This window comes from Orcinus orca, chromosome 2 (genome assembly GCF_937001465.1).
Source record: "Orcinus orca chromosome 2, mOrcOrc1.1, whole genome shotgun sequence".
NCBI classification, from domain to species: Eukaryota; Metazoa; Chordata; class Mammalia; order Artiodactyla; family Delphinidae; genus Orcinus; species Orcinus orca.
Genome location: NC_064560.1, coordinates 123,166,832 through 123,191,147, shown reverse-complemented (window position 1 = coordinate 123,191,147; position 24,316 = coordinate 123,166,832). Strand labels below are relative to the sequence as shown.

The following is a 24,316-nucleotide window of genomic DNA, read 5'->3' as shown; positions in this document are numbered from 1 at the left end:
CTACAATGAAGTATGGTATCACCTCACACTAGTCAGAAGGGCTATCATCAAAAAATCTACAAACTGGGCTTCCCTGGTGGCGCAGTGGTTAAGAATCTGCCTGCCAATGCAGGGGACACGGGTTTAAGCCCTGGTCTGGGAAGATCCCACATGCCGCGGAGCAACTGGGCCCGTGAGCCACAACTACTGAGCCTGCGCGTCTGGAGCCTGTGCTCCTCAACAAGAGAGGCCACAACAGTGGGAGGCCCGCGCACCGCAATGAAGAGTGGCCCGCCCTCGCTGCAACTAGAGAAAGCCCTCGCACAGAAACGATGACCCAACACAGCCAAAAATAAAAATTAATCAATTAAAAAAAATCTACAAACAATAAATGCTGGACAGGGTGTGGAGAAAAGAGAACCCTCCTACACTGTTGGTGGGAATGTAAATTTGTACAGCCACTGTGGAGAACAATACGGACGTTCTTTAAAAACCTAAAAATAGAGCTATCATGTGATCCAGCAATTCCACTATTGGGCATATATCCAGAGAAAACCATACTTCGAAAGGATATATGCACCCCAGTGTTCATTGCAGAACTACTTATTATACAATAGCCAAGACATGGAAGCAACCTAAATGTCCATCGACAGACAAATGGATAAAGAAGATGTGGTACACATATACAATGGAATATTATTCAGCCATAAAAAAGAATGCAGTAATGTCATTTGCAGCAACATGAATGGACCTAGAGATTGTCATACTAAGTGAAGTAAGTCAGACAGAGAAAGACAAATGTCATATGATTTCACTTATATGTGGAAACTAAAAAAAATGATACAAGTGAACTTATTTGCAAAACAGAAACAGACTCACAAACATAGAAAACAAACATGGTTTCCAAAGTGGGAAAATTAGGGATAATTTTAGGGATAATGAGAGATAATAAAAATTAGGGATAATGAGAGGGGTAAATTAGGAGTTTGGGATTAACAGATACACACTATTATATATAAAATAAACCACAAGTTCCTACTGTATAGCCCAGGGAACTATATTCAATACCTTGGAATAACTTATAATGGAAAAGAATCTGAAAAAGAATATATACATGTATAACCAAATCACTTTGCTGTATACCAGAAAGTAACACAACATTGTAACTCAACTGTACTTCAATAAAATAAATAATAAAAAATTAAAATCTCATAATATCTCATGGCACCTAAATACCACCAAATATCCAGTCATTACTCAAATTTCCCCAGTTGTCTAATCAGTGTCTTTTTCATTTGAGTCAGGATACAATTAAGACTCACACACTGTATTTGGATTGTATGTCTCTTAAGTCTTTCTAAATCTATAATAGTAGTTCCCCATCTATTTTTTTATTCCTGCCATTTATTTGTTGAAAAATGCTGGGTCGCTGGTCCTGTAGAGTCTCTCCGATTCTGGATTTTGGTGATTACTTCCTAGTGGTGTGTTTAACCTGTTTCTATTAGCAGGGAGTTAAACCCAGTGGTTCAGGTAAGATTGTTTGGGCAAGAGTATTTCATTGACAGTGCTTCATATTAATCACACCAGGAGGCACATAATATTTGTCTCTTGTTTGATCTGATTGCCTAGTGGGTTCAGGTGCTGCTGGCCTGGTTGATCTATTAGCAATTAACTCTTTGGTCTTTCACCTGGTGGTTAGAAGCCATTGACGATTATTGGCCACGACAATTTTCTTTTGAAATCCACATAAGAGAAGTTACTCTACCCTCTTCTTTCTTTCTCAAGGGTCCCTCACGACAAACTTTGCTGTTCCTCAGTGATGACCAACGTGGCTCACACTACTGCTCTCAGCAGTGATTTCTAAACTTTTGTGAGGTCACAGATCCCTTTAAGAATCTGGAACTTCTAAAGAAAAAAAACCCCACCAGGTATGCATGGGTATGCATAGGCACGCAGAATGCCAGTGTCAGAGGCTCTTGGACCTCAGATTCGCCTGCACTCTACAAGCTTGTGGGCAGCTTTGACCTCATATGTAATCTTACTCCCCTGAGCTCCCCCTCTAACTCGAAGACTTTACCTCTCGCATTTAAGTGATCCTGTCTTTTGTTCTCTGACTTTACAATTTTTCTACTTCCTCAAGCCCATTGATCTTCAGCTCCACTCAACTCTATTTCCTGTAATTGTCACAAAGGAGATGTCATTCATTGTCGCTCGAAATTTTTCCTTTGCCGAGAATCCAGACTCAGCTTCCCTCAGGTAACCAACGCTTTACCTTTCCCTCTTGTTTTCTTTTGTACCTATTGAAGCTTATTTCAAGCCACATCATTTCCGCTAATCTTTTGACCTTTCTCAGATCATTGATCCAACCCGACCCATTACAGAGCCTCATGTCTATAATGGGGCATCTCAGGGTTGCTTTCCCTCATGTTTTAGAATCTTGACTCCTTGGTGTTCTACCATGTGCCAATCTGTGGGGCCCACTCTCACGTCTGCCCTATCTGCCCTAAGTTATTAACTGGGCTCTCAGAGCAGTTCATGCACTTTCATTCATCCTCTCCTAATTCCCTATTTCTCTGCAACTCAAGATGTTGCCCATGGGCTTCCCTGGTGGCGCGGTGGTTGAGAGTCTGCCTGCCGATGCAGGGCACACGGGTTCGTGTCCTGGTCCGGGAAGAACCCACATGCCGCGGAGCGGCTGGGCCCGTGAGCCATGGCCGCTGAGCCTGCGCGTCCGGAGCCTGTGCTCCGCAACGGGAGAGGCCGCAACAGTGAGAGGCCCGCGTATGGCAAAAAAAAAAGAAAAAAAAAGATGTTGCCCACGGACCAGCATCACCAGCATCACCTATGTACTTATAAGAAATGCAAAATCTAAGGCCCTTCCTGGAACTACCGCATCAGAGCGTGCATGTTTAACAATACCCCCATGTGAATCCTGTTACATTAATGATTGAGGATCACTGTCCTCTTTGTTCTCCACAATGCTTGTTCTAAATTCTTCTCAGAATACTTCAACTTATTCCTGATTTCCCCTATGGGTGGCTGCATCAGTCAGGGACCAACCAGCGAAACAGAAAACACTCTAAAGATTTCAAACGGAAATAATTCAATGTAGAAAATGGCTTATACAGGTGATAGAAAGGCCAGGAAGCCAAACAGGAGTTGGTGAAATAACCCAGAAATTAACAATATGACAGAGGCCATGGCCTTCTTAGGCTGCAGGGACCAGTGGAAGAGGTGACATGACTGGGGCCCAGGGGCCAGGCTTACCTGGCAGGAGATGGAGCCTCAGAGAAGATGCAGCTACCGGGAGCAAAAATGAATTATCTTGTTTTCTCCCATTTTCTCACCTTCTACTCCGCCCTCAGGGACCTCACATTAAACCCAGCCAGAAGTCAGCTGACAAGGCAGCCTGTGAAACAGGGGAGGGCAGAAAAGGCATTGGATGGCGAACAGGCCTAACCCAGGCACAATGACCTCCCCTTCTCCTGCTTCACTTCTACTTCCTTCCTCATGACCTCAAAGCATGTCCTTAGCCATTTTCCTTCCTTCTGTCCAATCTTGGAGAAAGAGATGTCCTTTGTCCTTCTTCTAAGAGGACTGGAACTGGTATAAAATGTAATTAAAATGCCTACAAAACACAGAATCCATAAAGGAGACCCTCCCAGCTCTATACGTCTCTAGGACGTGAGGGAACTCTCTCTTAAAATCAGGTGATAATGATACTTCTGAAATGACACTACGGGTTGTGGAGAAATTGCCTGGTGAAGCCCTCTAGGAAACATGCCTCCTGCCGTAAAACAGGGGCCAATACCTTTCTTGATTTGTATAAGTAATAACAGACTCACATGCTAACTAAATATGGACAAGCTATTTCTATTAGACAAGTCACTGACATTTGGATTTAATATGCAGTTATTAAAATTAAAATCAAGAAGGATCTTTCTTCCCTGAGTCCTTTCTCACTGCTGTCTCCCTCTTACAGACAACGAAATTGAGGCCAATGATATCAAAGCCTGAAACCATCACCTCTTTTACAGTGAGGAGGTATAAAGAGCACGAGAATAATCTCACCAGTGAACCGATTCCTGCCAGCCTTTCACTGATTTTTCTGACTTGGGAGGACTCGGCTGAAAGAAAATCGCCTGCCTCTTCAGAAGCATGCAGGAGAGCACGTCTGCATCTGCCATTCCAAGCTTTGAAAGCAGCATGGAGCTGACTGACCTACTCAGAGCTCATGGATTGGATGCTTTGCTGCCTGAGGACCTGGCTGGTGTCAGTGTGAGTCCCCAGTGTGCCCCCCGCCAGAGCCCAGCCCTGTGCCTGGCACATGGTAGAAACAATATTTGCTGAATAAAAACTCAGAGTCAGCAGACCTTAGTCCCCGAATACTGACTGTGCCATTTTCAGCTTTTCGTGGAAGCTGAGTCTCAGTCCCACCATCTGTAAAATGGGAATAATAATACCCCCCGCCATTTACTTCACCGTATTATTGTTAAGATCAGATAAGATCATATCTGTGAGTTTGTTCTAGTAAGCAGAGAGTTTTTAGAATGCTCTAAATGAAAAAGAAATGCACATACTCACGCTTGCATACACATTTATTAAGATGCGGCCAAGTGAAATGTGTCAGCTCCTCCTGGGTACAATCTTCTTTATTGGTGTGTAATAATGCCCAAGGGCTGGATTAACTACATAATCAAAATCAAATGCCAGCCTTTTACAGACTTGGCCAAAACAGTGCCACCCGAAACACCATTTTAAACTGTAAGAAATCGGAGGACATTTCATTCATTTGCTTTTTATTGTTATTGACACATACATTTTAATTTTAATGCTCACTGCAGCTCCACATTTAAAGGAAAAAAGCTCTTATCCTAATTTAGCAGAAAGCAGAGCTATCAGTGTGAAGGACAATAGGATATCAAAATACAGCTGCTTTTCATCCATACTTGTCTAAATTAGAAACATGCTGCCATTCACAGGGGCTCTGACAACGAGTGCACATAAGCAACACCAAGGAGGTCTGACGGGTCAGGTCGTGTGGGTTTCCACTCAACATCTTCGCTTTACTCTGGGTCCTTATCCTCACCTGAAAAATGAGGGACTGACTTCTTTGCCACAACATTGTCCAGTCTCTGTCCTTGCAGATATGGATTGACACTCTGAAAAAAAATACATGGTTGGAGTCATATGTGGACATCAGATACAGACATCGCACAGAAGAAGTGACCGAGAATTGTTTCTGGCCTATTGGGTTAACAAGGTAACAGTGGTGCCTACTACCTACCAGGTGATTACTCCGGTGCACTAATCAATACCTCAGTGGCCAGAGAAACATTGACTGACAGAGGTGTCTCTGTCTTTCACACAACTATTTCACACAGCTAAGTATCACATACAATTGGGTTCCATCCCCTGTTTTGGCATAAAGATTTGAAGTGAACCAGCTAAGAAACCCTCACTATTAACTTAGATACAAAGCCCCACATGAAACAGAATTATTATCCTATGGCCTTATTTTAGGGGAGAGAGAATGTGAACTGCATTAAATCATTTTACAAGAAGAATGTTCTAAAGACGATGACAGAGCAGGGCCAGATGGGAATTAGTATCTGCAGAGTGGTCACAGATCACCTGTTGCTGTGACTGATTCTTTCAAAGCAGTATTCTACTTAAAGAGGACGCATCAGGGGCTCTAGCAATCATTTTCACCTTCCCTCAGTCAAATTCAAAACACGAAGAAAAGAAGGAAGTTATACAGAAAGCTCCTTTAGTTTTGACTCAAGACTCCACCATCTGAAATCCTTTTCAGCTGTTGGTATTCTGAATCAGTCAAGGTTTTTCCATTCCTTCTCTAATCCGTATCTATGTTTTGAGGTTTGGATTTGAACTAGTAACTGGAGCTTTTCAACACAGTATTTAGCAAGCAGAAAAAATTCAGAAGTTTTGGAAGATATTTGTTTATTGAAGTTGCCTGCCAATAACTGAACAAAAACATAAGAAAGAAGCTGTAGTTACAAATAATCAGCAATCCCATCACACCTCTAGTCCCCATGGATGCATGGAGGCATTTTGCAGGGCGTCTCTCTTGCCCACGGGACATTGTCTGCCATAACTCTCGAAGGGTGAGCAGACATTCTCCAAAAGACAAGGCCTGGAATCTGAGTTTAGTATTTAATGAATGTCCTTCCACATTCTGACAGGTAAAAGCATGAATGATGAAAGGTCCCACACATTGTGCAAAAATGTATCACGAACAAGCTGAGAATTACAAAGTATGCAATGTCCTCATATATCTGAAAAGTGATATGTCACCAAATAACAGTACTTTGCTGGGAAGCATCCTTAAAATATTTTAAATAACTAAAATACCTTTTTATATCAGGAATTGTCAACTGGAATGGCCTGGCCTATCCCAGGGAATCGTATCAGAATCTCTGGCTAGGTGGAGCATGTGTGAACTGAAAAAGTGTATTCAGGATTATAAATATTTTGATTGTTTTTTAGTGAAAATATATTTTACTAAAAATTCTAATATATTTTAAAAGGATATGAGATATTCATGTTATCAAATATGGGAATAAAGGGTTGATAAACTCTTTAAATAATAGTAGATCTCAAATATCAACAAGATACATCTTAAGAGTTAGTTTGCAAAGTCATTTAAAAGGTGAATGGACCTTTTACTCTTGAAGCAACTAGGAATTCAACCAGATGTGAGCAAGTATAGAAATTTGCATAAAACCACCTGAGGCTCTGTTGTAACTCTGGGGAGAATCCCTCCTGGCAAGGGACTGTCATGGCAGCAAGTCCTTTGGCCCAGACCCGGAACATGCCAAATGATAGAGGGCAGGGGAAAGTGAAGTAATGAGGAAGTAACAGGAGCAATCACTTGAGCTTTTTTTTTTTTTTAATTTAAACTACAGTAGTATTTTTTAAAAAATATTTATATATTTATTTATTCATTTGGCTGCACTGGGTCTTCGTTGCAGCACACGGGGCTTGAACTTTCTTGATAAATGTCTATGAGTATTGACTCCTACACATAAAAGTAATAATAATGACAAGGCACTTAGATATTTACCTTCTCCCTTGGGTGAGAGACTGTCTAGGTTACACAGAGAACATTATTGCCACTTCACAACCGCAGAACCATTAGGATGGGATCCCTGCTTCTAGTGACCTCTGGAAACCACAGCAGATGCTGAGCTCAGTTGGAGAAAGCCTTGATTTTTCACAAAAGCCCATAATTTCTTTATATTGATTCGCACACTTGAGGGAGTCGTTTCAAGTCTTCAGTCAAGGTGGGAACACCACCTGAGGCCTGATGACAGGGGAGGCAAGTTCTGTTTCTCCACCAGACCTGAAAGGCCCCTGGTTAACGGCATGAGCATGGATCTTTGTATCAATAGACGCCTGAAAGTAGGAAGAACTTGATACCTCTGGGTCAAAGTGATCGTTATTTTCATAAACTCTAAGCCTGTCCTGTGTGGAGGAAGTTGAAGCCAAAGTAAAATCCTTTATAACATGTGTTCTAGCCAGAGTCCTGAGTTTTGGTAGTCACTGGTCTCATGGAAAAATGACCTAAATCATGACCCACAGTCATTAACTGAGTCAGGGCAGAAGGAATAGTGAGCGAGGAAGGAGAGGCGATTAAAGCTTCATGCTAAGTTACTCATTTTGGTACGGTCATTGGTCTGATTTGGAAATATCCTTGCTGTGCCATGGGGAGATGCTCAAGCCATCTTACTGGTAAATTATGGGTATCCTGAGCTCTTGGAATAGAATTTCTTGATGTTCTCTCAAGACCGCATTATACCTTTCGGATCCTTCCTGCCATCATCTGCCACTAGAAACTGTAATCACCCAAGAAAAACCCCTAATAACACCGTTAACTCTCTGAAGATCTGCTTACAAGCAAAACTTTGCTTCTCAAATAGACAACTGGCCACGGGTCTTCTGCATTTTGTCAGGCAGCACAGGGGCTTGGAACTTTCTGTTTCAGGGACCTGAGGAATTAATGTTGAGTCCAGAAAATCCACCCCTCTTAAAGCATTCTCTGCCTGGATCCGGCAAAACTATTCAGAATGGCCACAGTTACCACTGTCCAGATTCCCAAATTTTGCCAGGATCCAAGCACTTGCTATTCTACATAAACAGTCAGTAGCCTTGAGTATACAGTTTGGTTTGTATATTTTAACTAAAACGGTTACTCCCTGGTAGCACTTTGCTATGTAATAAGCAGGACTTTAACTTTTTCCTCCATCTGATCCAAAACAAATGGCAGGTGGTTTTGTCTAGTAAGGCACCAACCACCGACCACTTGTTCAGTCTCAACACCATAAAATGCATCGTAAACCCAAAGCAAATTGACATCAGCTTTACAAGAGGCATCACTGTAGTGGGTAAATGCACAGCACCTTGGGCAGCCCAGAGACGGTTAATAACTAAGCCTGCAGTAAATTCACCAGTCAGCGAACAAATATAATGGATCTGGTGAATTTTTACATCAATCTGGCTAGAGCAAGGGAAAAAAGTATGTCGAAGGAATGAGGTTTGTTCATCTCATTTTCTGCCCCTACATTCCTTCAAAATTACTGCCTGGAGCAGGCAGTTCAACACTTCCTGGCTCCTGTCTCGAGTTTTTATATAATTGATGCAGAGGTGTGAGCAGTTTCCCCCAGTGGCCTACAGACCCTTTGAGGAAAGACATACCCTCCTGTACTCCCCGCGTCCCTATACCCATGGTAGGGATGCAATTGACATTTTGTGAGTGCAATGGAGCTGGTAGAATTGCCACAAAACTTAGCATGCCACTAAAAATCACATGCTAAAGCTTGGGGAGGACATCGCAGAAACCAAGGGCAGACTTTTTAGGCATGGCCCTTGTCACTTGGGACCACTGTTCAGCACGTGAAAGGATTCTGCTACCTTCCAACCACTGAGGCTAACGGCCTGTCAACTGCCCCCGCTCAGAAAGCTCCAGGCATCCCCACAGCCCGCCAGCCAGCCAGGCATTACCCTCCGCTTGCGTCTCTGTCCTCCTTTCATCTTCTCATAAAGGAGCTTCTTGTTCTACAGTGGGGAGAAAAGAAAACACAAATGCAGAAGTATGGATCACATTTGGTCAATGTCTATTTTACACCTGGTGTGTCCCCCTGGATATTTGCATATACATATTTTGGAAACGAAGCCAGATGAAAGGAATGTCGTGGCAGAAAGATAGACCACAAGAGAAAAGCCAGTGGTTGTACAGTTTTTAATAAAGTGCTCTGCAATGCCCCGAGGCACACCAGTGTCATCAACAGTCACATAAACAAGAAAATACGACATTCTAACACACAAGGGGCACTGGAGACCCATCTCCTCACTTTGAACAGGCTTTGTTTAAAACAAACAATTTTATCTTATTTTACTTTGGTATCTAACTCCCTTTTTATGAACTGTACACATAAATCGTTCTCTAGAGTAGGGTCGGACTATTAGTAACAATCCTCTGTGTAAGCAAACGAGACACCTGACTTCTGTGACCCTTCCTCTTGTGGCTTGAGTCAGTGCCCCCAGTCAAGGCAATCGGAAAACCATTCGGTCTATAACATTTTTAATAGAGTGAACCTTTTAAAAACTGCCAAAAAACTTCTTGGCAGAAGGAAAGTTGTGTTGGGGCTGGGCGGTGGGGACAGGCTCCGTTACCACAGTTTGTGTAAGTGTTGCCTCATATTACCAGATTTCAAACACGTAGTGGACTTACATGAGCTCTAGAATATCAGACGCACGCTGAACAGATTTCCATTCTGTTGGGATTACAAGAGACAGAACACTTAACCTGAGGGAGAACGGGAGAAGGGGAATTGGGGGCTTCCTTAGGTGGTTGTTTTATTTGATTTTTTAATCAGAAGGGAGATAATGTATAAAAGAGGTGATTCATCTTACTCTAAATAAAATACCCTGACATTGATTGGAAAAAAAAAAAAAAGGAGACGACAGAGTTCTGGTAAGGAACAAGTTTCTACAATCCTAGTATCTCCTGAGCTGTCTGGATATCAAATTTTTTTTCATGATAGATTTGCAAATGAAAATGACAAACGCCAAGAATGAGCTTCATAGTTTTCATGTTCATTAAAATCTACTCCACCCACAATTTACAATGTGCATCTCTTGCCCAACCTCAGCTATGCACGGAGGCCGTGCCAGGGCGTCAAGGAGCCTCCACAGCCCCAAAGGCCGGCCCTGGCCACAGCCGCCATCTCATGCTCATTTGGAGAACTGATCAGTTTAATCTCAGAAGGGAGAAAAGACGGACTTGCAGATCATTCACTCGAGGAATGAGGATATTGCTGTGAAGCTCATTCCCATTGTCTGGACTTGCCTTTCTGTGGATGAAACAATTCCTGATGCAAGAGAATGTCCTGGGAGTTCGTGCTAAAGCTGGGGAAGGGGGTTGGGAGATAGGGGGCCAGGAAAGAGGCTTCTTCATGTGTAGCACCGGGATCAGCTGCCTGAGCGGGAGGGAGGGCACAGGGGCCCACGAGCTGGTACCATGGGGTGGGACAGACAATCGGCCATGGCAGAGGTCCACTGTGCCGCCAGCAGGGTTAAAGACAGCAGCATTTTAGTTACTCCCCTTTAGAAGGTCGTGGGACAGGTTATACTCATAAGAGGCTTCATTCAAAAAGAAATGCAAAGGTCTGTCAAGTCTTCCTCTCAAAGATGGTCCCTGTGATTCCCTAAGAGCACAGGTTAGGATTAGCAGGATGCTTTCCAACTCCCGCCTGACAGTGGTCTTGGCATTGCCGATTAGCCCCGCTATCATATGGATTTAAAGGCAGGGACTGGCAGGTGGGTGCAAGAAGTATACAAAAACGAATGAGAAGAAACCAGCCCCTCTCCTCACACCCATTCCCTATAGGTGGGGTGGGGAGGGGGGAGCAGTGAGCCTGTTTTCCAGGTGAGTAGCAGGTTTGAGTTCATGGAGAGAGCTTTCCATGGCGTCATCAAGATTTTGGACAACTGCCCAGATCTTGGCTTCAAATTCCATTCCTAAATGGAACCAGAGAGGCTTCTTAGAGAAATGTCTGATTCTAGGGCTAGGGCAGGGAAAGTACAAGGATGAATGAAGTTGGGATATCTAATTGGGCCAGAAAGTACTCAAAAAAGTGATGAGACATAGTGAAAGGAAAGAAAAGCCAGCCTGCAGAGACTCCCACTGGCTAAATCTAGGACAGTTTGCACAGCAAAATAAATAATAATAGGAAACAATGAATCTATACTGATAATAAATTTTAAAACAAATAAATAAACGGGGGAGCAGGGAAAAAATCTTGCTTAGAAGAGAATGCCAACCAAGAAATGCTGAAAGAATAGTAGAGTTTTAAAAAAATCACCATTTACGACTACCATAGTTATCATTGATTCTGGTGAGCGTCATCAATGGATTCTAAAATTGTTAGTTGAAAGTTTAATGGGTACAGAATATTTATACAGTCTTGAAGTAAATCCCCATAGATCAACGATTAATTTCGAAGGGAAAGATACTGATTTTACACTGGAGAAACTTGACAGACACCACGTTGCCCAAGTCACCACCAATTCTGGGACAAACTGGCTTCATGGGCCTCCCGAGGGAAACACTAAGAACACATCAGAAAGGCATAGCTCATGTCTAATGACACGGAAGCATGAGAGAAAGCCAAACTGAAGAGCAGGCAACTCTTCAGACACATTGAGGGCATGAAAGATAAAGAAAGGCAGAGGGTCCTGTGTCTCATTTCTCCCATGGCTCAGGTTCATGGCTCCGTTCAACTGCATCCGATTAAAGACCTGAGCTGCTGATGAAGAGATGTGGAAAGCACTTGGAAAGGAGAAACAGTTGCTTTCGAGACAACTTTTTCCTAAGCGAGTAACACTCAGCAATGAATGTGTGGAGGGGGAGATGGCTGACACCTATGGTAGCCAGCCTTTGATATGGCCGCTCAATGCTGTGGATACACACGTCTTCTGAAAGACAACCAGTCCTAGATAGGACTCGACAGGACCACTGTACAGGACACACTATGAAGGATGAGCCAAGAAAAGATAAGGAATGTATCCAGTTTTTACAGAACTCTCAGAGTTGAATGGTCTGGTTCAAATCCCAGCTCTGCCAATCACCAGCTGTTTGGTATTGGGCAGGCTATTCAAACTCCCTAAGCCTGTATTTTCTCATCTATAAAATGAGCATGATAGGGAAGGGCAGACTGAATGAAATAATTCATGTAAAGTATTTAGCATAGTGTCTGCCTCACAGTATGGTGCTCAACAAATAGGACTATTTACTATCTTAGTATAAAATACAATGACTATTATCATCATCTTTGTATTTCCATCACCTAACACAGGGCCTGGAAGGCATATGATGTGCATTTAATAAATGTATCCTGATGTATTAACAAAGAGAGAGGAATGCAGGAAATTAGACAGACACTGATATTTATAATATGTGAATCACTGCTCAAAACCCAGCTGAGCTCCAGCTAATATCGAAGACAGGGAAACATTACTAGCAACTAAGGAATAAGGGTCTTGTGTGCAGGTCTCTTGTGAAAGATAATTCCTTTGTTAACTTAAAGGGTAGTGGAGCTTAAGACAAGCTTGAGACCATCATTCTTTATAAACACTAAGGAAAGCTTCGGGACCCCAGCTTGCAAAAGCAAGACATAGTCAATTCACACTTCCATGCGAAGATCAAGCAAATCATGTTTGACTGCTGGGTGGTAATGAGAAAATAAATGAAGGAAACTTAAGTTTAAACAGACACATAATTACAGATGAGAAAGGTGTGTAAACATTGTTCCTGGTCATTGATCTGTAATAGTCCTAACTTCTAGTCTTTAGCTCTGATGTAGACAAAGAATGGGAGTGACTGAGAGAAAACAAATCAGTATTTAGAGAAGGAAGCAAGAAAAGAATGAGAGATGGTGGCTGGCCTTGTACTGGAGTGCTGGGAGTGAGTGGAACGTGATGAGGGAAATCTGTAAAGGTTTTCAAGAAGAGATGAGGAAAGTTGGCAACAGAGAAGTTTCCATCTCTCCCACTTCCTCAGTTGGGCTCTCTGCCCTCACTCAGACTGTTCTCCATTTCCCCCTTGCATCTTTTCCCTCATTTCCGGCCTATCAGTCATGCAAGGTAGACATGTCACCCTAGGATTCAGTGCTGCCCTTTTTTAGTGTCTTTGACGTCCTCAATTGTTATCATACAATTGACCACGTGAGTCCTCAGTCCTGGGTCTTCCTCTACCCTTCTATTCCATTTTCCCCCAGTAATTTAACCTGGTATACTCATGGTATAGCTGGATCAGGAAGCTGAACAGTGCTAAGTTGGGTTCATTTTATTTTCATGCAATTCATCACAAGATGGTAAGCTCATCGAAGACCACTACCATGTTGATGACTACTGTATATCAAGCACCTAGCACAGTGCCTGGAACAAAGCAGGCTCCATCCTGGCCCTTGCTTCAGTTTGGCAATACTTCTGCTCATCTCTTATGGATTGCTTCCCAGTGCTCTGCTGTGGTCTTCTACTTTTTCCTACCCTGTCTCTGCTTCCTTCTTTCTCTGCTACCTCCCTCTCTTCTTCCTTTCTTTTTTTTTTTTTAAATTCCCTCAGAGGAAAAGTTCATACCTTCCATTTCTTATAAACCTGATATAGCTCTTTTTTCCTCCTCATGCTATGTATATGCCATATACCAATTCTAGTCAGTTCCCTGGCCCCCTTTGAAATGTCTTGGATTCTCATTGTGTCGGTGAGATTCACTTAAATTCTCTATGTTCACAGCCTTCATAACTAGAATTACCTTTTCTATTTTTTTCCTGCCTTTAGTCTCTTCTCTATATACTTCATCATTCTCTATGCCACCCTAGTAACTTTTATAGAAGACTTTCATGATTTCAGTCTCCTATTCAAGAACCTATAGATGATTGCCTATGTAACTCAACATATTTAAACACTGCTAGTAAGCTTCAGGATGGCTCTACAAATTCTCCCTAACAGAACTGCTTATGAAAAAGAAGAGAAATAGAATAATGCATAATGGAAAAAGCAAAATTAACTTAGAGCGTGTTGTTGCTTTGTTGTTTTAAGACAGGAAACATGTGCATGTTGACAGGAGAGGGAATCAAACTGCTTGGATGATGGAAAAATGAAAGTGGTTATTAATGAGGAAGGACTTCTCTCTCTGAAACAATGTAAAAGGAAGTGAGAGAATTTAGTTCTGAGATCACAGTATTCCTAGTAAAGTAGGCAGCAAGCCGGCTGCCAGTAATGAGCTGAGAAGAGACCTATAATTTTAGAGGGGCTTAGGCAATTAGGAGTATCTCCTCATTCCTCATTCACTCACTCCTTCCACAGACGTAATGACCACCTATGTATATGTGAACTAACACTTCTTAGTATTTTTCCACTTTGCTCACATGGCTTCAGCATTTGATTACATCATCCAAGCCACAGGAAGACAGATCTCTCTCCACTCAATTGTGATCTTGTTCAATTCATTGTTCCAGCTTGTTAGGATCTTCTTGAATCCCAACTCTGTCATTCAGTGCTCTCCCTTCCAACTTCGTGTCTTTCTGAAGAATCTGATAAGTTCATGTTCTATAGTTTTTATTACAAACATTTATAAAAATGTGGAGTGGGATAGCGCTAAGACACACAGGATACCATGTGAAATCGCTCTCCCTCTTGACACAGACTCTTTAAGAAACTCCCTTCTGATAATGTTCTCCTGCCTAGGTTGTATCCCTCCACTTCTTCAAACAGGAGATCATGAAAGAGCTGATCAAACACTTTGCTGAAGTCCAAATGCACCATGCTCATTTCATTTCCCTCATCAAGCTGGCAAGTAAATGAATAATGCTGGCAAGTAGAAGAATACAGTTAGATTGACAAACCTTGTTTTTTAGCAAACCTACTCCAAATGGTCTTGATTTCTCTTCTAAGTGCTTAACTTAACAGTTACAGATTCTTGCCTGGTATTGACAGCAAGTTCACTGCTACACATTTTGGAATTTATCTTCTCTTTCCATAGAGCAGGATTACATGTCTGTTTCTCAGCTTCTGGCATAGTCTTCCCTTGTTTCTGCAGAGATCACTTCCCTCAGTCTAGAGATAAAACTTGCAAATTTTCTTAGTATCCTTTTTCTTTAAAACAAAAATATCATATACTTCCTATAAGAGCTGCATGAAACACTGATGAGACTTTAGGACGTGTTGTGACACAGGCTATGGAGTAGACCAGAGTAGAAGCCTCTGGGACTACAGCCAATGAGACTGGTTCAGGTCCCTGACTCTTTGGATGGATTGGTGTATTGAGCCCTAGACAGTGAGTGTGGTTTGGAATTAAAGTCCCTCTCAACCAGAGATTTCTGGAAAAAATCAGCTTCTAAGCAATTTTCCTTCTCTCTCCCCACCCATGTTGCTCATCTCTACCATCAGTACCTTCAGAGTACCAGAGTATAAGACCTATTAGCAATTAAGATTGGACTTACCCACTTGCCCAAGCCTGGATAGTCATGTTCTGGATCAAAAAGGTGCTGGTGTAACTGGAATTCTCGACTGAACTCTGCTGTGTCAGGGGTGTTTTCTAGACATCCATCATCTACTGCAAACAACAAAAGGTTTTTGAGGAACAGCCACGACATCTATTGTTATTCTAAGAGTTAATTTATTAAAAACAACTAGGCACCCAAAGGTCAGAATCTATTCACATCAGTCACTCTAAGTCACTTTCCTTCTGGGATTTGCTCATCCCAGACTCCCACTCCTCTCCTTCCCATGGCAGAGACTGGTCGGCTGCTCCCCAAACCCACTTCCTATTCCCCGTTGGCACATGGCTAATTTCCCAGCCTTGTTATGCAATCAGGTGGAGTCATATGCCTGGGTTTGGGCCAATGGAATGTGGGCAGAAGTGATGTACTCCACCTCCAGGCCTGGCCCATAGAAACCTTCTATATGACCCCCTCTCCTTCTCTCCCCAACCCCCCGCCTTCTGTCGGTCTGCTTGCTACATGTTGCCGACCAGGGTAACTGTAGATGTCAAGTACAAAGATGAAAGATGGCAGTCTGCGTTGCTGAACCATCCACCCCTACCACACCCTCACCCACCTTTGGCAGGACTTCACACAAACGAGAAATAAACTTCTATTGTGTTAAGCCACTATTATTTTTTATCTGTCATAATGGCAAGTATTTCCTTCACTGGTATACTTCCATTCCACATGACTCACTCTGTTTTCTCTTGGGTGGGCTCTTTAGAAATGATTCTGGTTTCTTGGCAAAAGTCCATTATATAAGAACAATAATTATTAGACAGTACTTGATGTTGTGTGTTGTAGTGGTAACAGGGTAAGCTTGAAGTCAGAAAGCTAGACCCAAGCTCAGGGTTCAAATCCTAACTCATGAGTGATAGATGGGTTTAGTTTCTTGGGAAAGTTAACTTAGTCTAAGCCCATTTATTCATCTATGAGATGGGAATAATCAAATCTTTACCTGATAGGGTAGCTATGAGGAATAGAGATGATCATATATAGAGCATCTGGCACATAATAGGTTTCCTCCATGTTTTAGTTCCCTCCTCACCATCTTTCTTTAAATGACAGTTCATATTATCAATGCTCTTTGAAATAAAGCATGTCTTCCATTCAAACCCAAGAAAGGTTATCCCCCTTGGCTGCTGCTTTTACCTAAGCCCTATCATTAATAGACACAATACTCTGAAAATAAGCCATTTTTTTTTCTGTCTCTAATGTGTTTTAGACAACAGCTTTAAAAAGGGGGGCTGGGGGGCTTCCCTGGTGGCGCAGTGGTTGAGAGTCCACCTGTCGATGCAGGGGACGTGGGTTCGTGCCCTGGTCCGGGAGGATCCCACATGCCACGGAGCGGCTGGGCCCGTAAACCATGGCCGCTGAGCCTGCGCGTCCAGAGCCTGTGCTCTGCAGCGGGAGAGGCCTCAACAGTGAGAGGCCCACGTACCGCAAAAAAAAAAAAAAAAGGGAGGGGGCGCTGGGGAGGGATGTGAATTTTGTGCAGGACTAGAATGAAAGAGACTTCCTTTCGAAGGGATAGTGAGGCATCAAAGTCAGTACTAAAGGGGGTCTAATACAATCAGTCAGGTAGTCTGGTCTCTTGAGACTGCTCTGACACCTTCCAGCAGCTTTAAGCATCCAGTCTCTCAGCCCTTAACAGCATGAAGCTCCTGAGGAAGGCACTAGCATTTGGAACAAATCCCTAGTGTGGCTCTGACGTGGCTCCCCACTTCTCACTGAACTATTTATCTAACTTCATCTAGAGCAATTAACATGGAGGAAAGGGATAGCAAAGCAAGAGAGGTCAGGCAGTCTGCATATGGCAGCGTATGTTAGCTTAATGAAAAGACAGGGAAGGAAATGGCAGGTAATCTCAGACAAGAAAGGTCCTGGGAGCTGGGTCCTTTTATCCAACTCTATCAAACCGCCCTGATTGCTCCATCTCGGAGCTCCTAAGTACTCCTAATTATTGCTTGATCACATAGATCTATATATTACTTTTCTTTCAGGATAAGCTAGGACTACACTGAATTTTTTTTTAAGGCACTGACTATGTCTTCATTTTACAGATGAAGAAACTGAGGTCCAGGGAAGTAAACTGACATACAATGATTAGGACAAAAACTCAGATCTCTTGGCTCAACCTCTGGTTCTCTTTCCATTCTCCAACAACAGTTCTCAAAACTTTGGTATGCTCCAGAATCACATGAAAGGCAGGTTAGAATATGAATTTCTGGGTCCTATCCCCAGAGCTTTTGATTCAATATGTCTGGAGTAGGGCCTGAAAATCTGCATTTCCAGTAAGTTTCAGGTAATGCTGATATTGCTGGGACTATATATTAAGAACCACCGTATCATATGATATGGAATCAATTTAACCAAATCCCCATGGAGCCTGAACTGGCCTTTCTTCCTTCCCATCCAAAGTCCCACAAGCAAGTAAAAGGTGGCTGATTCAGATTTTCCTGTGGTCCTGGGCCAGCGTCCCTGCACTAGCTTGGCCACATCCAGATACTCTGGTTGTTCCATCCCAGGATGAAGCCTCTGTCCCCCATGGAAAACAGAGATCTCACCCTAAATGAAAAGAGGAATATCTTTCAGAGAGAGCCTGTATTGTGTTTTAGAAAAGCTGAGGGGCCAATACTGACAGAATTTTCAGAGCAAGACATCATGACATGGTGGTTGCATGCACAGTCCTGAATCAGGTAGATCCGGGTTTGAGCCTTGGCTCAACTACTTGCTACATGGATAACCTCGGTGAAGTTACTTTCTAAGTTTCCTTATATGTAAAGTAGGGATAATAAATACTACCTAGTATTACTATTAGGTTGTGGGGAAAAGACTACTCTGTTGCTGGAAGCGAGTACAAGCCCAAGGAAAGAGATTCATTTCTTACTAGTGGCAAAGCTATTTATAATCAGGATGACATTTAATGAGTCCTTACTCTGTGCTGGGTGCTGTACCAAGTGTTTAACATGGATAATTTCATGTAATTCCCCAATAACCCCCATTTTGCAAATAAGGAAACTGAGGTGCAAGTGGTTCACTAACTTGTTCGAGGTCACATATCTTGACCTTGGGTTTGAATTCCAGTAGTCGCCAGTCTAGAGCCACTACCCTGAACCACCAAGGTAAACCGCTCAAAGCCCAGCATAAGTGTAGCACACTCACCATTCATTCTCTTTGGAATTGGGTGGTAGGAAAGTGGGAGCGATACATGAGGAGCAAGGAAAGTTTCAACCTTCTCCCTTAACCAACTTCTTCCCTTCCAGGGCCCCCTCTCTATCATGCCGCCTCCCAGCCCCCAAAGAAATATTTCAGGATAGATGCTCACTGGTTACAACATAGTTGAGATATCGATTGTCAAGAGAAGGTAAGGAAAACAAATGAGCATGGATCATCCACATACTAAAAAGTTCCAAAGACACTAAAAGTGGGCAGCAATTGTATCATAGAAGAGGCAGAAAAAAGAAAATCCGTCTCCCTTTTTATTAAAATTGGAGCCAGTGCAGAAAAGAGCATCAACTCCCAAAGAGGGAGAGAGACAGAAGATAAAGCCTTGGCTAGGGGAGTCCTCTGTGGGTGTATCGGAACACCAGAACTCACCAAGGGTTCTAGAATCAACTTCCCTTTCCAACCCACATACAGATACACAGGGGCTCATCGGAATAGAAATACTATTTCTCTGAACATGTGCAGCCAATGTTAGAATTTTTAATTTCCTCCCAAAGGCTCTACCTTTCATAAGAACCCAAGGGCATGCCCACTACCTGTTTTTCCAACTGGACAGGGATTTGGAGGGTCTGGGTAGCCCTGGTCTTCACTGAAGTCCTTGGGAATGTTGTCACCGGTCAACTCTGCCACAATGTTTGGGATGTTGCCAAAGGGACCCAAGTGCTGAAGACCTTCATGAGCTCCACCTGCCAGGGAATCAGAAGTAGTTCATTTCAGTGCAATGACATTCATTTCAACTAACATTTATTCGCGCATACCATACAGACAAAGCACTGTGCCCTATGCTGTGGAGAGAAAAAAGGAAATCCAACAGTTCCTACCCTCTAGGGGGTTAAAATTTTAGTTGTGGAAACAGACACATACTGCACATATATCATTTCCACACAGGGCACACTGTATATGTGCTATAATAGACATGTTAAAATATAGCATTGGGAGCAGAGTAAAGGGAGTGTTTCATTTGGCTGATAGGACGGGGAGGGCTTCTTGAACGAGTTGGAGCTTGAGTGGCACTGACACAGATGGGCTGGGGTTTGGAAGCTGGGCATGGAGCTCAGGGAAGAGAAGAGGATGCAACTGGCATCCAGGTAAAAGAACAGGCTGAATGACAACCAATGACCACAAAAAAGGGAGATGAAGGAAAAGGTCTTTGTCCTCCCACCATTCTAGATCAACCACTTAAAACTGGGTGCATTTGCTTCAATTTTCTTCTCTGCACATCTTTTTATATCTAAGTGTTTATTGGTTTTCCACTTACTATTAAAGCATGTGGCTGCATGGTCTCTATGCCCTTGATTATAAATGAATATGTAGTCTTCTACCCAGTGGCTCTACCACACATTTTAATCATTCCCACTTTGTGGGATGTTTAGTGTTTCCCAATTTACTCTTGGGCATTTAATTTTTTCCATATTTTGGATTCGTTTTCCTCAGGAGAGACTCCCAGAAGTCAAATTACTGGGTCAAAGGCTATAAATATTTTATGGCTCTTTATATTGCCAAACTGTTTTCCAAAAAGGAGGTATCAATTAATAAAATATCATCAACAAAATCTGAGAATACCATTTTTATAACATCTTAACCAGCACTGGGTTCTACAAAAATAAATTTTTATGTTGTCTTTGCTAATTTAAAATCTTTTAGAAAAATGACTGCTTTATTTTGAATGTCTTTGATTACTAGCTCAAATATTTTTCCATGTGTTTATTTACTAGCTTTAATTTCTTTTCTGTGGGTTGTCTGTTTATGCTTTTGGAATTTTAGTGTTTCTCTTATCAATTTGCATGAACATTTTACATAATAAAGATATCAGGCCTTTGGCCATTACATTTCCTACAAACACTTCCCCATGTTGTCTGACTGAATTCTGGTTATTAAATTTGTAATATCGATAGTTTGCTAACATAAGTTTTTAATATTTATTCACTCAGACTTGTTGTTATCCTTTGTGATTTCTCCTCACCTTCTAAACTTACAAAACTATTGCCACTTCAAAAGTACTATCAACATTTAGATATTTCTTTCAGTTTTTCTATTTTTAAAATTAACTCTTTGGTACAGCCACCATGAAAACAGGGTGGAGGTTCCTCAAAAAATGAAAAATAGAACTATCATATGATCCAACAATTCCACTCCTGGGTATTTATCCAAAGAAACTGAAAACACTAATTCAAAAATATATATGCAGCCCAATATTCATTGCAGCTTTATTTACAACAGCCAAGATATGAAAGCAACCTAAGTGTCCATCAACAGATGAATGGATAAAGAAGATATATATATCTTTATGTATATATATATATACATATATATATATAAAGAATATATCTATCTATCTATATCTATCTATCTATCTATTGAGAGAGTCAGTGGAATATTACTCAGCCATAAAAAAGAACGAAACCTTGCCACTTATGACAACATGGATGGACCTGGAGGGTATTAAGCTAAGTGAAATACTGTATGTTTTCACTTATATATGGCATCTAAAAAACAAAACAAATGAACAAATATAACAAAACAGAAACAGATTTGCAGATACAGAGAACAAACTAGTAGTTGCCAGAAAGGAATGGGGGTGGCAGGGGGTTGGGTGAAATAAATGAAGGGGATTAAGAGGCACAAGCTTGAGGTTATAAAATAAAAAAGTCACAGTGATGTAACGGGCAGCATAGGGAATATACTCAATGATATTATAATAAATTTGTACATTGCATAATCTATAGAAATATTGAATCACTGGGACTCCCCTGGTGGTCCAGTGGTAAAGAATCTCCCTTCCAATGCAGGGGATGCGGTTTCGATCCCTGGTCGGGGAACTAAGATCCCATATGCCGCAGGGCAACTAAGCCCATGTGCAAACAACAGAGCCCATGTGTTCTGGAGCCCATGCCACAACTAGAGAGAAACTCAAGCAGACTGCATGCTGTAATGAAAAAGATCATACATGCCTCAACAAAATTTCCATGTGCCGCAACTAAGACCCAACGCAGCCCAAAAAAAAAGGAAAATAAATAAATATTTTTAAAAAACATCGAATCACTATGCTGTGCACCTGGAACTAATATAATATTGCAAGTCAACTATACTTCAAAAAAAAGAAAAGAAAGAATTAACTGTGTAATCTATACGCTATGTGTTTTAGTGCATGTAAAATAATTAACCATTTTCCCATTTGTTAAGTGATTCTGTTCTTCCCCACATATTTCATTCCTTCAGCAAATATTTAGGTGCCCCATAGATACCAAAACCTGCTCTGAATACCAAGGCACAGCAGTGAATAAGAGCAACTTATGTTGTGTAACTTGCTTTACTTAAATATAATGCATATCAACTTCTGGACTCTCCTCTTGTAGCCTTAATATCCTATAAGGTTCAGGAACCTTACTTTTCCAACCCTACAGCAGCCATTTCAGGAATGAATTCCTATTTATTAACCTTATTGTGACACAGCTCCCTTGATGCACAATCACCCTGTACATAGACCTATACACAAAGGGCCAAATCAAAAGGTTCTTGTTTGATGTGCATGAAATTAGAACAAAATCAGGCTAAGGTAACCGTACTTCCACCTTCATGAGAAGAATGGTCTTGCCAACAGTTTATATTACCTAAGTCTAGCTGGGTGAGGCTCTAGTTTCCCCTGGATGAGCTGAGCCAAGGTGTGCCCTCTGACACTTGCTTTATATTTTTCTCTTTTTTGGTTGAACTAGCTCCCCTTTGGATCAACACAATTTTTCTTTGGAAATATTAATATATTCAGTAGGATCATGGCTAGCTTTTAGTGTCCTGGGAATCATATGGTCTCTTTGAAGTGACATTGCATCTTTTTGTCTTAATTTACTATGTTTGGTTAACATTTATTCTTTTTTGTTTGTTTTTTTGACCTCACAGCATGGCACGTGGGATCTTAGCTCCCCAACCAGGGATCGAACCTGCGTCCCCTGCAGTGGAAGTGTGGAGTCTTAACCACTGGATCACCGGGGAAGTCCAGATTAACATTTATTCTTAAAAGGATAATTGTACCTCCTTTATTTCCAAATTCCTCTATCTTCCAAATATAGACACTGTAAAGTAACTGGGTTGTTTTGTGAGTAAGCCTGCAAAATTTCTACATTTAAAGAAAAAGATATTATTTTTATAAATTTTCCTTGTGAGTATTTAAGATGTATTTTTATATAATCCATAAACATCTAAATACAGCCAAGGGCTTCCCTGGTGGCGCAGTAGTTAAGAATCTGCCTGCCAATGCAGGGTACATGGGTTCAAGCTCTGGTCTGGGAAGATCCCACATGTCGCGGAGCAACTAAATCCGTGCGCCACAACTACTGAGCCTGCGAGCCACAACTACTGAAGCCCACGCACCTAGAGCCTGTGCTCTGCAAGAGAGAAGCCACCACAATGAGAAGCCTGCGCACCGCAACAAAGAGCAGCCCTCACTAGCTGCAACTACAGAAAGCCTGCGCACAGCAACGAAGACCCAACACAGCCAAAAATAAATATATAAAGTAAATATGTTAAAAAATATATAGCCAATTATTCAACATTCTTAATCATATTCTTTTATGTCCTTATTCATATTTTATCTCTTTATCATAATCTGATGGCTATGTGTTAAAATCTATTACTACCAATAAGTGTCTGTCAGTATCTTTTATTTCTCACCATTTTTTTTTTTTTTTTTTTGCGGTACACAGGCCTCTCACTGTTGTGGCCTCTCCCGTTGAGGAGCACAGGCTCCAGACGCACAGGCTCGGCGGCCATGGCTCACGGGCCCAGCCGCTCCGCGGCATGCGGGATCTTCCCGGACCGGGGCACGAACCCGTGTCCCCTGCATCGGCAGGCGGGCTCTCAACCACTGCGCCACCAGGGAAGCCCTATTTCTCACCATTTTTACTTTAGCATTTTGATGCTATGCTAATTGGCATGTCCAAGAGTATAAATTCTTCATTTTAATTGTGTTATTAATTGGCAAAGTAAAAAATTAATGGACAAATCATATCTTTTTAAAAAACATCTTTATTGGAGTATAATTGGTATACAATGGTGTTAGTTTCTGCTTTATAACAAAGTGAATCAGCTATACATATACATATATCTCCATATCTCCTCCCTCTTGGGTCTCCCTCCCACCCTCCCTATCCCACCCCTCTAGGTGGTCACAAAGCACTGAGCTGATCTCCCTGTGCTATGTGGCTGCTTCCCACTAGCTATCTATTTTACATTTGGTAGTGTATATATGTCCATGCCACTCTCTCACTTCATCCCAGCTTACCCTCCCCCCTCCCTGTGTCCTCGAGTCCATTCTCTGCATCCGTGTCTTTATTCCTGTCCTGCCCCTAGGTTCTTCATAACCATTTAATTAATTTATTTATATTTAGATTCCATATATATGTGTTAGCATACGGTATTTGTTTTTCTCTTTCTGACTTACTTCACTCTGTATGACAGTCTCTAGGTCCATCCCACTCACTATAAATAACTCAATTTCATTTCTTTTTATGGCTGAGTACAATTCCAATGTATATATGTGCCACATCTTCTTT

At 41.9% G+C, this 24,316-nt stretch overlaps 1 protein-coding gene across 2 annotated transcripts in view; it reads right to left on the bottom strand.

The window, feature by feature from the left end:
• Nucleotides 1–4,559: 4,559 nt before the first annotated feature.
• The window catches only part of SCG5 (secretogranin V), a 54,361-nt gene continuing 34,604 nt past the window's right edge, over nucleotides 4,560–24,316 (bottom strand). The window contains exons 3-6 of one of the 2 annotated variants that reach the window (XM_004274033.4): nucleotides 19,307–19,456; nucleotides 15,501–15,613; nucleotides 9,001–9,054; nucleotides 4,560–5,141 (exon numbers count right to left, since the gene is read on the bottom strand). In XM_004274033.4, the coding sequence (XP_004274081.1) occupies nucleotides 5,046–5,141; nucleotides 9,001–9,054; nucleotides 15,501–15,613; nucleotides 19,307–19,456 (413 nt within the window). In that variant the 3' untranslated portion in view covers nucleotides 4,560–5,045. The remainder of the gene's footprint in view (nucleotides 5,142–9,000; nucleotides 9,055–15,500; nucleotides 15,614–19,306; nucleotides 19,457–24,316) is intronic. The other variant, XM_012534538.3, reaches the window with a different exon arrangement.